The 15,470-nt window shown below is 39.5% G+C and overlaps 1 protein-coding gene across 5 annotated transcripts in view; it reads left to right on the top strand.

The window, feature by feature from the left end:
* Window positions 1-15,470, top strand: part of LOC128703002 (uncharacterized) — an 805,350-nt gene that overhangs the window by 695,763 nt on the left and 94,117 nt on the right. For 4 of the 5 annotated variants that reach the window (XM_053797523.2, XM_053797522.2, XM_053797524.2 and 1 more), the window contains exons 8-11: window positions 6,174-6,361; window positions 6,556-7,141; window positions 7,517-7,648; window positions 8,944-9,164. In XM_053797523.2, coding sequence (XP_053653498.2) covers window positions 6,174-6,361; window positions 6,556-7,141; window positions 7,517-7,648; window positions 8,944-9,164 — 1,127 coding nt within the window. The remainder of the gene's footprint in view (window positions 1-6,173; window positions 6,362-6,555; window positions 7,142-7,516; window positions 7,649-8,943; window positions 9,165-15,470) is intronic. The other variant, XM_053797525.2, reaches the window with a different exon arrangement.

Below are 15,470 nucleotides of genomic sequence, written 5' to 3'. Positions count from 1 at the left end.
GTTAGAGGTTAGTGGGGAGGATGTGGAAGAGTTGGTGGAGGAGGACAATGAAGAACTAACCACTGATGAGCTGCTAGATCATCTTCAACAGCAAGAGGCCAGACCTGAGGAAACTGCTTCAGAGGAGGGGATAGAGAAATTGAGGAAGTTGCCTACTTCGAAGATTAAGGAAATGTGTGTGCAATGTGGCTTAAAGTGCAAACCTTTTTTGATGAAAATTACCCTCGCACAGCTATTGCAAGCCATGCTTGTGACTATTACACTGACAATGTTGTGAAACACTTTAGGAATGTCATAAAGGAACGGGAGGTACAGGCCTCTATGGACAGATATGTTGTGCAACAGAGGTCCAGTGACTCTGAAGCTGGTCCTAGTGGCATTAAAAGAAGAAGGGAAGTAACCCCGGAAAAGGACTTGCCACCTCAAGTCCTAATGGAAGGGGATTCCCCTTCTAAACATTAACACCATCCACAGTCTCCCCTCCTCTCATCCTATCAATCATCACCAGATCTTCAATAAAGGTAAGTGTCATGTAACTGTGCATGTCTTCTTCAGTTTGTGTATTAAAATTAATATTTCATGTGGTAAAAATTTTTTTTTGTTCATACTTTGGGGTGTCAGGAACACATTAATTTGATTTCCATTATTTCTTATGGGGAAAATTAATTTGCCTAACGATAATTTCGCCTAACGTTGAGCTCTAAGGAACGGATTAATAGCGTTAGGCGACGGTCCACTGTAATCTCTATAAAATGTATTTTTTTTGTGAATATTTTTGGGTTTCTGGAACGGATTAATTGTATTTCCATTATTTCTTATGGGAAATATTGCTTCAGTTTTCAGACTTTTCGAATTTAAAACTAGCTCCTGGAACGGATTAAGTTCAAAATTTGAGGTTCCACTGTACCTCTATAACAGTATCCAGTGCTGATAGAAAACCATAAATTTTTATGTACAGTACTTAACTCCATGTGTGAAATGAAGGCATTCCATGAGAAGCTTCCACGTGGTGAATTTGTGGATATGGAACTTATATTTTAATAGGAAAAGATGGGATACAGTCCAAACTCCAATAATCCCTGTACTCAGACTTACAGGTCTCCCTCAACATTCGCGTTTTCAACTTTCGCGGGCTTCACATATTCGCAAATTCCCAACCGCCAAATCATATTTATGTTGAGGACTTTGAAGTTGATGAACGACATTGATAGAGGCGTAATTTTTCTACAAACATCCCAAATTTCAGTGAGAAACTAAAGGCACTAATAACAAACAGACAAATGAATAAGCACCACCTTCTCTTAGCTGGAGACTTCAACATCAACCTTGGCCTACTAGATGATCAGCCTGTAACTGATTTCATCAACAATATGAACAACACACTTCTCATACCAACAATAACAAAACCAACCAGGCTCACTGAAACGAGTGCAACCATAATAGACCACATATGGACCAATATACTAGCCCCCCTTAAATCAGGGACAATCACAGATAGCACTACAGCCCACTACCCTACCTTCCTCTTGACAAACATTAGTAAACCACCACTTGAATACAACAAAGTTTCATTTAGACTCCATGATGAGGACTCAATAAGGAAGTTCACAGCTGACCTAGAGACTGTTGACTGGCCTACAGAATTCTCCAAGGCCAATGGTATTGACGACTGGACAGACATTTTTCTTAACAAATTACTTAGACTATACAACAAACATTGTCCTATAAAAACAAAACAGATCACAAACAAACGGCTTGGTTGCCCATGGCTAACCAGCACCATTCTGAAATCCATTGATAAGAAACACCAATATGAAAAGCAATATGGACAGGGCTTAATACACAAAGATATTCTTAAACACTATTCATCAGTCCTCACCAAAGTAATAAAGAAAGCCAAACAACTATACTACTCCAGTAGATTCACAGACACAAGAGGAGATATAAAAAAGACCTGGAAAACACTCTCAGATTCTAGGGACCCAAAAACTGAAAAAACAAGAATATTGCCCTAACTAAACCTAATGAAACACCACTGCATCCCACTGACACAGCTAACAAGATAAACGACTTCTTCTCAACCATAGGTTCTAATCTCGCCAATAAAATCCCATGCACCAATGCCCATGCCGGGGACTACCTAGATGGGAATTTCCCAAATTCCTTCTATCTTGCTCCAACTGAGCCCATGGAAATCACCGAGATTATAAAGTCACTTAAAAATAACTCAGGGAATCTGTCTCATGTCCCACCATTATTGTACAAGAGAGCGGCCCATGTCCTCTCGCATGCTATCTCATTACTTTTTAACAAGTCACTAGAAACTAGCACCTTCCCGAAACTACTCAAGACGGCAAGGGTTACACCAATACATAAAGGTGGTGACCCTACAGATTTAAACAACTATAGGCCAATATCAAACTTACCATTGCTATCCAAAATCTTTGAGAAACTCGTGCACAGGAGACTATATTCATTTATAACGGCACAAAACATACTCAACCCCTGCCAATTTGGATTCAGGAAAAATAAAAGCACTAACGATGCAATCATAAAAATGCTAGATCTGCTTTACACAGCATTGGAAAATAAGAAATATCCACTAGGAATTTTTATTGACCTAAGAAAAGCTTTTGACGCAGTAGACCACGGCATCCTACTCCACAAACTTGACCATTATGGTATAAGAGGCCATGCGCTTGCATATTTCAAATCTTACCTTACTAATAGGTATCAGTATGTCACCATTAAAGACAGAGCATCAACAACACAGCCACTTGATACTGGAGTTCTGCAGGGAAATGTCCTTGGTCCCCTGCTCTTCCTCATATACATCAATGATCTTCCAAACGTATCTCAACACCTGAACCCCATTCTCTTTGCTGATGACACGACTTATGTCATCTCTCACCCTAATCTTGCCACCCTCAACACCATTGTTAATGAGGAGCTGATCAAAATATCGACTTGGATGACAGCCAATAAACTTACGCTTAACACTGACAAAACCTACTACATTATGTTTGGTAGCAGAGCAGGAGATGCGCAAATTAACATTAAGATCGACAACACTCTAATTGCCAGGCATAATGAGGGCAAATTCCTAGGCCTATACCTCGACAACAACCTGAACTTCAGCACCCATATCCAACACATAATCAAAAAAGTATCCAAAACGGTTGGGATCCTCTCCAAGATACGATACTACGTGCCGCAAACTGCCCTTCTCACACTATACCATTCACTTATATATCCATACCTCACCTATGCTATATGTGCTTGGGGTTCAACTGCAGCAACACATCTAAAGCCAATAATAACCCAACAAAAAGCCACAGTAAGAATAATCACCAAATCCCATCCCTGGCAACACAACCCCCCACTCTTCATAGATCTAAACTTACTCCCTGTTCAGTACATCCACACTTACTACTGTGCAATCTACATCTACAGGACCTTAAATTCCAATATTAACCTTGACCTAAAACGCTTTCTTGATAGTTGTGACAGAACCCACAGGCACAATACCAGACACAAACATCTCTATGACATTCCCCGTGTCCGACTAAACCTTTACAAAAATTCAATGTATGTCGAAGGCCCTAAAATCTGGAACACCCTACCTGAAAATTCTAAAACTGCAGACACATTCATCACCTTCAAAACTACCATCAGAAAACATCTTATCTCCCTGATACACCCTGTCAACTAATTACACGAATACCACCTGGTGGTTAACACTTACACTCACTCACCCATTTGACCATAAACAGAAATATCAATCTCAATCTCAAAATAATGAATCTTAACTAGTCATAAGTTGGCCTGTGATACTCCAATACTGAAACTATGTATGGTGCCAAATCAAAAGCATTCACATTGCTAAACTCACAAACTAGTATTTAGTCACTTAGCCATAATACCAACTTACCTCATAATTTTGTAATATTTTAAACTTAAGATTTAATTTAAGTCTGCCCAAAATGCCTAGCCATGCTAGGTGTTCTAGTGGTACACTCTGTAATTATTATTTTACTACATGTAAACAATATGATTTCTTCTCCACTATAGGTCGAAACCTTGCCAATAATATCCCAAGCTCAGATACCCCACCAAATGACTACCTCACTGGCAACTACCCGAACACACTGTTCCTAGCTCCGACTAACCCATACGAAGTCTCCCTTATTATCAACGCACTGAAAAACAAGGCAGGAGATTTAAATACCTTACCACCCTTTATATACAAAAAAGCATCACAAGTACTATCACCAATCATTGCAACACTCTTTAACAAATCCATTGAATCCTCCACCTTCCCTACAGTTCTCAAAATAGCAAGGGTCACCCCGATCCACAAAGGAGGAGACCAAACAGAGTTGAATAACTATAGGCCAATATCCAATTTACACCCTCTCTCAAAAATCTTCGAAAAATTAATTAATTGTATGAGTGGTGAATACTTTTATTGTAAGAAGTCTGAAAAACTGAAGAATGTGTATTATTGAAAACCACAGCATTAGCAACATGCTGAAAAGCAAAGTGTTATAAAGTAGAGCCCACCTGTATATTGTATATAAAATAAGAGAAATGACCAGTGATACAGAACTATAGCAAAATGTATATAGCTAACATAGTCTTAGATTTTTTACATAGTTCTAATTACTTCCTGACTCAGATCATTGGAAAACCTAACCCTGTCTACAGTATATTAACACCCATTAACCCTTTGAGGGTCGGTCACGTACAAGTATACATCATTGTAGCCAGGGTCAGTCACGTACTTGTACGCCTAAATTCTAGCACCTTCAAATCTGGTGGAAGAAAGCTGGCAGGCCTACATATGAAAGAATGGGTATGTGTAGTCAGTGTGCGCAGTACAAAAAAAATCCTGAAGCATGCTGTGCATAATGAGAAAAAAGCTTCGACTGTGTTTTTGGTTTAAAACAGTGAATTTCTAGTGTATTTTCGTATGGTATTTATCGTTGTATTCTCATTTTCTTGGTCTTATTTTATATAATGGAAGATATATTACAGAATTAGAGATCATTTTGATTGGTTTCACGATGACAAGTACCTTGAAATTGAGCTCAAAGTAGCAGAAATGACCGATTTTTGCCAATGTTCAAGAGTAAACAAATCATGCCATGCATCCAATACATGTCAACTGGTGAGTAATATTCTTTCACAAGTGCGCTGATATTATGTATACTGTTTTTACAATGATGCAGTAGTATACATAACAGAAAACCTTCTATTTTCTGTGAGAATAAAAATTAAAAATGGAAAGCCTAGAGGGGCCTAGAGACGTGACTAATGAAAAGATAAAATGTTATTTTAGTGCCATGAATGTCTGTCTTGTTTATTCTGGACCCTATTTCGAAATTGGTATCTTTTGAAATTTGTGTGAAATTGCCCAAATTGCCAATTTCTGACCACTTTATTGGGTAGTTGAAATCAGTAAATGGGTGGATTCTTGTACTTAATCGATAGGACAAATGGAGTTCTAGGGAAATAGCTATGATTTTAGTCAACTGCAACATTGGATTTGGCCGAAAATAGGGCTCAAAGTGGGCAAAATCGCCCACTTTGAGACCGCTAACTTTGCGAGAGCATAATTCCATAAATTTTCCATCAAATTTCATACTTTTGGTGTCATTATGATCGCAAAAAGATTCTCTATCATTTCATAAGAAAAAAATAATTTATTTATTTATTTTTTTTCGAACATTTTTCAACCATGAGAACAAGTTTGGGGGAGAGCCTCTCGACCCTCAGAGGGTTAAGATACAGCCCATAACAGTTGCCTGACACCTCTGTACCTATTTATTGCTAGGTGAACAGAGGCAGGAGATGCAAGGAGACTTGCCCATACCTCTTGTTCTGCCAGGGAATTGAACTTGGGTCTTTGTGGGTGTGAGCTGGATTCTCTAACAACAAAGATTTATTTTTGGGGTATTTTGCCATGACTGCCCTATAAAATAGGCATGATAACGAATCACCATATAAAGTGTTGGCAGTGTCCTTGCATGGCATATTAAAGAAAACTGAAGTAAGACAAACTAGTGATAGGTGTTTCATGAGACAAGTACTGTAGCACAGTCTTTGTAGAACATTAAAAAATTCTAATTAATATAGATTTTTTCATTATACTCTTCTGATTTTCCCATTAGGGAGTTGTGGCAGGTGTTCTCTTGGTGACTCCAAATGCAGTGATGTTTGACCCTAATGTGTCTGACCCTCTGGTTATTGAACATGGACCTGAGAGTTATGGAGTTATTGCTCCTATGGAATTTGTGGTGAATGCAGCGCTTTATTACGACATAGCTCATATGAGAGTCAAGGACACCAGTATACCAAAGTAAGAGGAATTTTCTTTGTGTAGTTTTCTTATCTTACAGCATTAAGTAAATGAGGACCTAGTTTTTAAATTATGTTATATGCCTTATACCTGAGTTTACAAGTGTTACAGTATTTGTTATGAGTATTATTATTGCTTTTTAAGATCACCTAAGTTTATTTAATCTACAGTATACAAATTTAATATCCATAAAGGCCTGAAATTCCAAAGCCAGAGATCTACTGGGGTCCAAGTCAAGTGGAACTCACTGGTAGCCAAGAGTCTCCAGGGAAGGATGCATCACTCAGCAAAGATGCGACCTTCCCTGAGCTGGCAGCCTCCCAAGATGATAATGACTCTTCTTGCTCATGCGGGGGTGACACCCGTGAAAGTTCAGCGTTTCCGAAAGCCTTTGAACACGAGCTTCTAACCCCCATTGGTTCCGATGTATCTCCAGCTAGTGGAGATGGGCAGCCTTCTTCTGGTCAGCCTTCCCCCAGTGGCCAGCAGCAGCAGGCCGTACCTGTTGCTGGAGATCTCACGCCAATAGCAGAGGCAAGCCGTCTAGAGGACTCTCAGGTCGCACCCCTAAACCTTGCTCAAACTGAATGTGATACTATATCTGCTCAGGACCTTGCTCAAACTGATTGGACCTCAGGTGACCAACAAATGGAAGATGATTTAATGTGCAACGAGAAGAAGAGGACCACTTCGGTGACCTTCGACTTAACAGGGGAGGGTGAAGAGGCCATACCAGACATGGGAAGTGATGCCAATATGCAAGAATCACGGAAGCAAAAGGTAAGTAGGAAATACAGCTGATATTTTCTGTTTCAACAGTTTTTTTTTTCTTTTTCCCTGAGAGATAATTTATGTTTTTTGTTAAATATATTAAACAAGAAAGCAATTATGTTTTTTTCTGCTGAATATTATGCCTTTATTTTCTTAAAATTAGAATTTAGGTTCAGATTATATTTTTCTTATGTTATTCAAATTCATTTAGTTTATGCAAATAGTCTTTCTTATTTTTATTACCTCTAAATTTAATTTACACATGAAAATAATAATAATATTTATTATTATTATTATTATTATTATTATTATTATTATTATTATTATTATTATTATTATTACTGCATCTCTAACAATGTAGGAAAATCCTTTCTTTGGTAATAGTGGGTATCACAAAGTCGATTGTGGAGAACTGATACTGGGTACATCTCCAGTGTTCCACGTAGGTTGTTAAAGCACACTCAAACCACAACAACCCCAAAACCTCAGAGTGATTTACATTCGAGCCAGACAGAGGTGAGAGAGTAATACAGATTCTCGGTACTAGTAGTGAACCGGACCTCTTAACACTAGGCTGTAAAAGTAGTGTTGTTTCTGTCTCTCATAGCACTGCTTTTAGTTATAGGTATTATTCAAATACTAAATGTAATGCTATACAGTAGGTCTCTGATTTGCGAAGTTCTGACTTACAATGTTGTATAGTCCTTGTGGTTTAGCGCTTCTTTTTGATTATAATAATAATAATCTGACTTACAATGTTGTATAGTCCTTGTGGCTTAGCGCTTCTTTTTGATTATAATAATAATAATCTGACTTATAATGTTCCGAACTAATGATATTGGTACTTTGGAAGCAATGAATTACTTATGAAGGCTGATCTGCTGGTATGATTATTGCAAATAATTCAAGCAGAAACTATTTTAAATAATTTTTTCTGGTTATTGCAAAAATTCAAGCAGAAAGTATTTTAAATCAATATTTTTTTCTAAAATTTTTACCTAACGCATTCATACTTTATATACATGTATGTATATATGATCTATAGAATAAATAATTACATTGTTCTGTTTCACTGTGGTAGCTGCCTCTAGCCATTGCTTTTCTACTGGACATGTGCAGTGAGTGAGGTGCAAGGCATTTCCTTCCCACACTGTTTTTGTAACTATTGTCAGCTTATTTTTTGTTAATATAATCTTTACATCGGCCATCTCTGACCAAGGCAGGATGACTTGACAAGGAAGAAACAGTTTTTCTTCTTTTTTTTACATTTAGTAATTTATACAAGGAAAGGGGTTACTAGTGGCTTGCTCTTATTCATATTCTTGTTTTACCTATGACTGGGTGCCTACCCTATGTTATTACACATGGAATTTAATTTAAATAAAAACTCATGGGTAAAAAACTACATTATCAAAACATGTTTTGCACATCAGTGGTGATTAATTTAAAATTGACAATGAAAGATTTAAGAGTAAGGTATAAACTGTGGTGTGGTACTGTTTACGAACCTTTGCACATCAGATCAATAAAGGTATTAAAGGCAAAATATTACCATATCTTGAATGTTACATTCTTCATCTTAATTTTCTGAATGATTTTTCCAAAATTTTGGTGATGTAAATAGCTTGCCTTTATTTTAGTTTTAGTTTCATAGGAATCAGTAAGTTTGTTCATATCTGATTGGATCTGAAGGAACCCGTTAAGCTATCCCCATCTTTTTCTAGCATTGTATTCCAGTGAATGCTTTTTACCATAATTGCAGAATGGGTTCCAGTTTGTTCAGAGGAATAAAACATTAAGTTATCTTATAGGTTCTGAAACGCTTATCTTATCCACTGTCGTGGATGGAAAGCTTCAACGCAGACAAGGACAGCATTGCTCATCAGCAACAGCAGCAGGGAGTCCATCCATCATCAGCACCACCTGCTGGTGGAGTGGGAGGCCCTATTACTGCAGATGGACCTGATGGGAACAAAGCAGGAATGTTTTCCAATGTATTCAGTATGTCCAATGTCTCCAACATGCTGTCCAGGTAAGACTGTAAATATAATTAGATCATAGTCATTTCCTGCCTAATTTTGTAAAGGGCTTTGCTTTTTTATTTGAAAGGATCTGCAATACCTTGCCAAGGCAGTACTTAGTCTTAATACTTGCTTATATTACTAAATATTAAAAATAATACACAAATAACCCACACATAGGAGAGAGAAGTTTATGACGATGCTTTAGTCTGACTTGGACCATTTACAAGTGTGACATGTAAATGGGCCAAGATCAAAACGTTGTTATAAACTTCCCTCTCCTATGTGGGGGTTATTTGTGTATTGTTCCAGTCATGGTATTGTGACTTTTTGTTCATTACTAATAATGTATATTTTAAAACTGTTTGCCATTCTGAATAGAATCAAAACCAGTGGTGTTTCTGTTGCAAAGAAACTAAATCAGACATTTCATATGCCATTTGCAATTTTGCCTTACTTTTGTGGGAAAAGAACTCTGTTCACTTAAGTTAGTGTGATATAGAGAAAGTGTGAGCTGCTGTCAAGTAGGCAGAAGTCAGCAGATCCTTTGTGTATTTGCACCTGTAAACTCAATGACTTTTAGATTCCACATGTGCACAGTTTTGAATGATACACTTTTTTTGAGATCTGATAAGCATGAAGTAACAATATTGCTAATCTTTCTAATATTAGATAATTAAAAATGATATTCTGCATAGAGATGTAAATGGGATGACATTGGAAGAGATATTGGTACTAATCCTAATTAACAAAACCCACTTCTAAATTCTTTGGTAACCTAAAAGCAACGAGCAAACTATGGTTTCACCTAACCTGTAACCTTCGCACTGAAGAACAAAAATTTTTTTTATAATGTACTGGCCATCTCCCACCGAGGTAGATCGACCAAAAACGAAAAACAAAAATTTTTCTTTTTACGTTCAGTAATTTATACAAAAGGGGTTATTAACCCCTTGCTCCCAGCATTTTAGTTGTTTTACATTGCTTATGGAAAACGGATTCTTTTCCACTTTCCTGTGGAGATGAAATAAAAAAGAACAAGAACTGTTAAGAACATAGAAGAAAACTCAAAGGGGTGTGTATACATAAACGAGTACATGCATGTGTAGTGTGACCTTAGTATAAGTAGAAGTCAAGATATACCTGTTATCTAAGAACCAAATTGTGCACTAGAAAACATTTCTTAGAATGTGAAAATGAATGAATTCATTTACATTCAATATACAGTAAACCTTTGATTTAACCCGTTAACAGTCCAAACATATATACAGTGGACCCCCGGTTAACGATATTTTTTCACTCCAGAAGTATGTTCAGGTGCCAGTACTGACCGAATTTTTTCCCATAAGGAATATTGTGAAGTAGATTAGTCCATTTCAGACCCCCAAACATACACATACAACCGCACTTACATAAATACACTTACATAATTGGACGCATTCGGAGGTGATCGTTATGCGGGGGTCCACTGTATACATTTTTTCAACATTTGAAAGTATGTAAAAAAAAGTAGATCTTCTTTTTGTTTTTTTACATTTGAAAATGTGTAAAAAAACTTTGATCATCTATTTTTTTTTTTTGGTTATATTTGAAAATATGTAAAAAAACATAGATCTACTTTTGGAGCACTACACATGTGAACATAGATCTGCTTGGACCGTTTACGGGTTAATGAACTAATACAGGAGAGTGGATGGCCAGTAAGAAAGTAAGTTTATTTAGGTGCAGGTACACATAAGTACAATTATCTTGCATAGTTTAACATATATGTAAATTACCTAGGATAATCCCCAAAAAAGTCAAAATTATTTATTTCCATTGAAATAACAGTGATCATAACAATGAACAATTCTGTAACCAGCAGACTTTATTATGTTTATGAATCAGTTGACCCAGAGAATTTTGTCCCATTTTTTCAAGGTCTTGTTAAATTGAGGTCCATTAATCAAGAGCTTATTGTAATCATTAATTAAAGTGAAGGAGAGAATGGAACACCAAGGGTTAATAGCTAGATTCCCACTGGCAGTCCTCATAATTGCACATCTGTAAAAAGTGATATATTAGAACACTTTATTTTGTAGTAATACAAACAAACAAACAATACACAAATAACCCGCACATAAAAGAGAGAAGCTTACGACGACGTTTCGGTCCGACTTGGACCGTCGTCGTAAGCTTCTCTCTTTTATGTGTGGGTTATTTATGTATCGTTCCAGTCACGGTATTGTGCTTTTTTGTTATTTACAAACAAACAATCTCTATTTCTTTCTGTAGTATACAAAATGTAGTTTACACTTATTTTTTCAACACATCCTCCATATCCTACTCAAGCAGAGTGACCTAACAAGAAAAACGAAAGGGTTTTCTTTTTAAAATTTAGTAATTTATACTGGAGAAGGACTTACTAGCCTCTTGTTCCTGGCATTTTAGTCACCTCCTAATGACACACATGGCTTGCAGAGGAAGAATTCTTTTCCACTTCCCTATGGAGACAAAGACAAAATATACTGGTTAAATTGGACTAGGTGCATATGTTTCAGTAGTTAACCTGGTTGCTGTGAGCCTTTACAGTGTCTGTTTAAACAGTTGCCTGGTAGGCAATGCTCTAGGAGTGAGTATAATACTGAGTACATCGCCAGAAGCACACATTAACCAGATAACTGCTGCGGCATAAGGGCACTTGGCAAACCTGAGAATAGCGTTCCAGTACCTCAGTAAGAAATTGTTCAAGACTTTATACACTGTGTACGTCAGGCCCATATTGGAGTATGCTGCACCATTTTGGAACCCACACCTGGTCAAACATGTCAAGAAATTAGAGAAAGTGCAAAGGTTTGCAACAAGGCTAGTTCCAGAGCTAAGGGGAATGTCCTATGAAGAAGGGTTAAGGGAAATCAGTCTGACGACACTGGAGGACAGGAGGGTCAGGAGAGACATGATAACAACATACAAAATACTGCATGGAATAGGCAAGGTGGACCAAGACAGGATGTTCCAGAGATGGGACACAGAAACAAGGGGTCACAATTGGAAGCTGAAGACTCAGATGAGTCAAAGGGATGTTAGGAAGTATTTCTTCAGTCACAGAGTTGTTAGGAAGTGGAATAGTCTGGCAAGCGATGTAGTGAAGGCAGGAACTATACATAGTTTTAAGATGAGGTATGATAAAGCTCATGGAGCAGGGAGAGAGAGGTCCCAGTAGCGGTCAGTGAAGAGGCGGGGCCAGGAGCTGAGTCTCGACCCCTGCAACCACAATTAGGTGAGTACAATTAGGTGAGTAACACACACACACACACACACACACTTCGAAACAGTTCCTCACAAGCGACTAGTGCAGAAACTAGAGGATCAGGCGCGTATAACAGGAAGGGCACTGCAATGGATCCGAGAATACCTGACAGGGAGGCAACAATGAGTCATGGTACGAGATGAAGTATCACAGTGGGCACCTGTGACGAGCATGGTCCCACAGGGGACGGTCCTAGGACCAGTGCTATTTCTGGTATATGTGAATGACATGATGGAAGGGATAGACTCAGAGGTGTCCCTGTTCCCAGGTGATGTGAAGTTAATGAGGAGAATTAAATCAGATGAGGATCAGGCAGGACTTCAAAGAGACCTGGACAGGCTGGACACATGGTCCGGCAACTGGCTTTTCGAATTCAACCTTGCCAAATGCAAAGTCATGAAGATCGGAGAAGGGCAAAGAAGACCGCAGACAGAGTATAGACTGGGTGGCCAAGGACTGCAAACCTCGCTCGAGGAGAAAGATCTTGGGGTGACCATAACACCGAGCATGTCTCAGGAGGCACACATCAACCAGATAACTGCTGCAGCATATGGGCGCCTGGCAAACCTGAGAAATGCATTCCGATACCTTAGTAAGGAATCGTTCAAGACACTGTACACTGTGTACATCAGGCCCATACTGGAGTATGCAGCTCCAGCTTGGAACCCACACCTGGTCAAACACGTCAAGAAATTAGAGAAAGTGCAAAGATTTGCAACAAGGCTAGTTCCAGAGCTCAGAGGTATGTCCTATGAAGAAAGGTTGAGAGAAATTGGACTGACGACATTGGAGGACAGGCGGGTCACGGGAGACATGATAATGACATATAAAATGCTGCGTGGAATAGATAAGGTAAACAGAGACAGGTTGTTCCAGAGAGGGGACACAGAAACAAGGGATCACAATTGGAAGCTGAAGACTCAGATGAGTCAGAGGGATGTTAAGAAGTATTTCTTCAGTCATAGAGTCGTCAGGAAGTGGAATAGCCTAGCAAGTGATGTAGTGGAGGCAGGAACCATACATAGCTTTAAGATGAGGTATGACAAAGCTCTGGAAGCAGAGAGAGAGAGAGGACCTAGTAGCGATCAGTGAAGAGGCATGGCCAGCAGCTGAGTCTTGGCCCCTGCAACCACAATTAGGCACACACACACACACACACACACACACACACACACACACACACACACACACACACACACACACACACACACACACACACACACACACACACACACAGACACACACAGACACACACAGACACACACAGACACACACACACACACACACACACACACACACACACACACACACACACACACACACACACACACACAGACACACACACACACACACACACATACACACACACACACACACACACACACACTCAAGGAGAAAGATCTTGGGGTGAGTATAACACCGAGCATGTCTCCGGAAGCACACATCAATCAGATAACTGCTGCAGCATATGGGCGCCTGGCAAACCTGAGAACAGCATTCCGACACCTTAGTAAGGAATCATTCAAGACACTGTACACCGTGTATGTCAGGCCCATACTGGAGTATGCAGCACCTGTTTGGAACCCGCACTTGATAAAGCACGTCAAGAAACTAGAGAAAGTACAAAGGTTTGCAACAAGGTTAGTTCCAGAGCTAAGGGGAATGTCCTATGAAGAAAGATTAAGGGAAATCGGCCTGACGACACTGGAGGACAGGAGGGTCAGGGGAGACATGATAACGACATATAAAATACTGCGTGGAATAGACAAGGTGGACAAGGACAGGATGTTCCAGGGAGGGGACACAGAAACAAGAGGCCACAATTGGAAGTTGAAGACACAAATGAGTCAGAGAGATAGTAGGAAGTATTTCTTCAGTCATAGAGTTGTAAGGCAGTGGAATAGCCTAGCAAGTGATGTAGTGGAGGCAGGAACCATACATAGCTTTAAGATGAGGTATGACAAAGCTCTGGAAGCAGAGAGAGAGAGAGAGAGAGAGAGAGAGGACCTAGTAGCGATCAGTGAAGAGGCACAGTTTTAAGACGAGGTTTGATAAAGCTCATGGAGCGGGGAGAGAGAGGGCCTAGTAGCAACCGGTGAAGAGGCGGGGCCAGGAGCTAGGACTCGACCCCTGCAACCACAAATAGGTGAGTACAAATAGGTGAGTACACACACACACACACACACACACACACACAGACACACACACACACACACACACACACACACACACACACACACACACACACACACACACACACACACACACACACACACACACACACACACACACACACATGCATGCACATACAACAGGCCAAGTGTCTAATCGACATGTGCCTAGGACCAAATGGTAACTAACACACACACACACACACACACACACAGGAAAGGCACTGCAATGGATCAGAGAATACCTGACAGGGAGGCAACAACGAGTCATGGTACGCGACGAGGTGTCAGAGTGGGCACCTGTGACAAGCGGGGTTCCACAGGGGTCAGTCCTAGGACCTGTGCTGTTCTTGGTATATGTGAATGACATAACGGAAGGGATAGACTCAGAAGTGTCCTTGTTTGCAGATGATGCGAAGTTAATGAGAAGAATCAAATCGAACGAGGATCAGGCAGGACTACAAAGAGACCTGGACAGACTACAAGCCTGGTCCAGCAACTGGCTCCTTGAATTTAACCCTGCCAAATGCAAAGTCATGAAGATTGGGGAAGGGCAAAGAAGACCGCAGACACAATATAGTTTAGATGGCCAAAGACTGCAAACCTCACTCAAGGAAAAAGATCTGGGGGTGAGTATAACACCGAGCATATCTCCTGAGGCGCACATCAATCAGATAACTGCTGCAGCATATGGGCGCCTGGCAAACCTACGGATAGCGTTCCGATACCTCAGTGAGGATTCGTTTAAGACTCTGTATACCATCTACGTCAGGCCCATACTGGAGTATGCAGCACCAGTTTGGAATCCACACCTAGTCAAGCACATCAAGAAATTAGAGAAAGTGCAAAGGTTTGCA

This window comes from Cherax quadricarinatus, chromosome 86 (assembly GCF_038502225.1).
Source record: "Cherax quadricarinatus isolate ZL_2023a chromosome 86, ASM3850222v1, whole genome shotgun sequence".
In the NCBI taxonomy this organism is placed as follows: domain Eukaryota; kingdom Metazoa; phylum Arthropoda; class Malacostraca; order Decapoda; family Parastacidae; genus Cherax; species Cherax quadricarinatus.
This window is presented reverse-complemented; position numbering and strand designations above follow the sequence as displayed.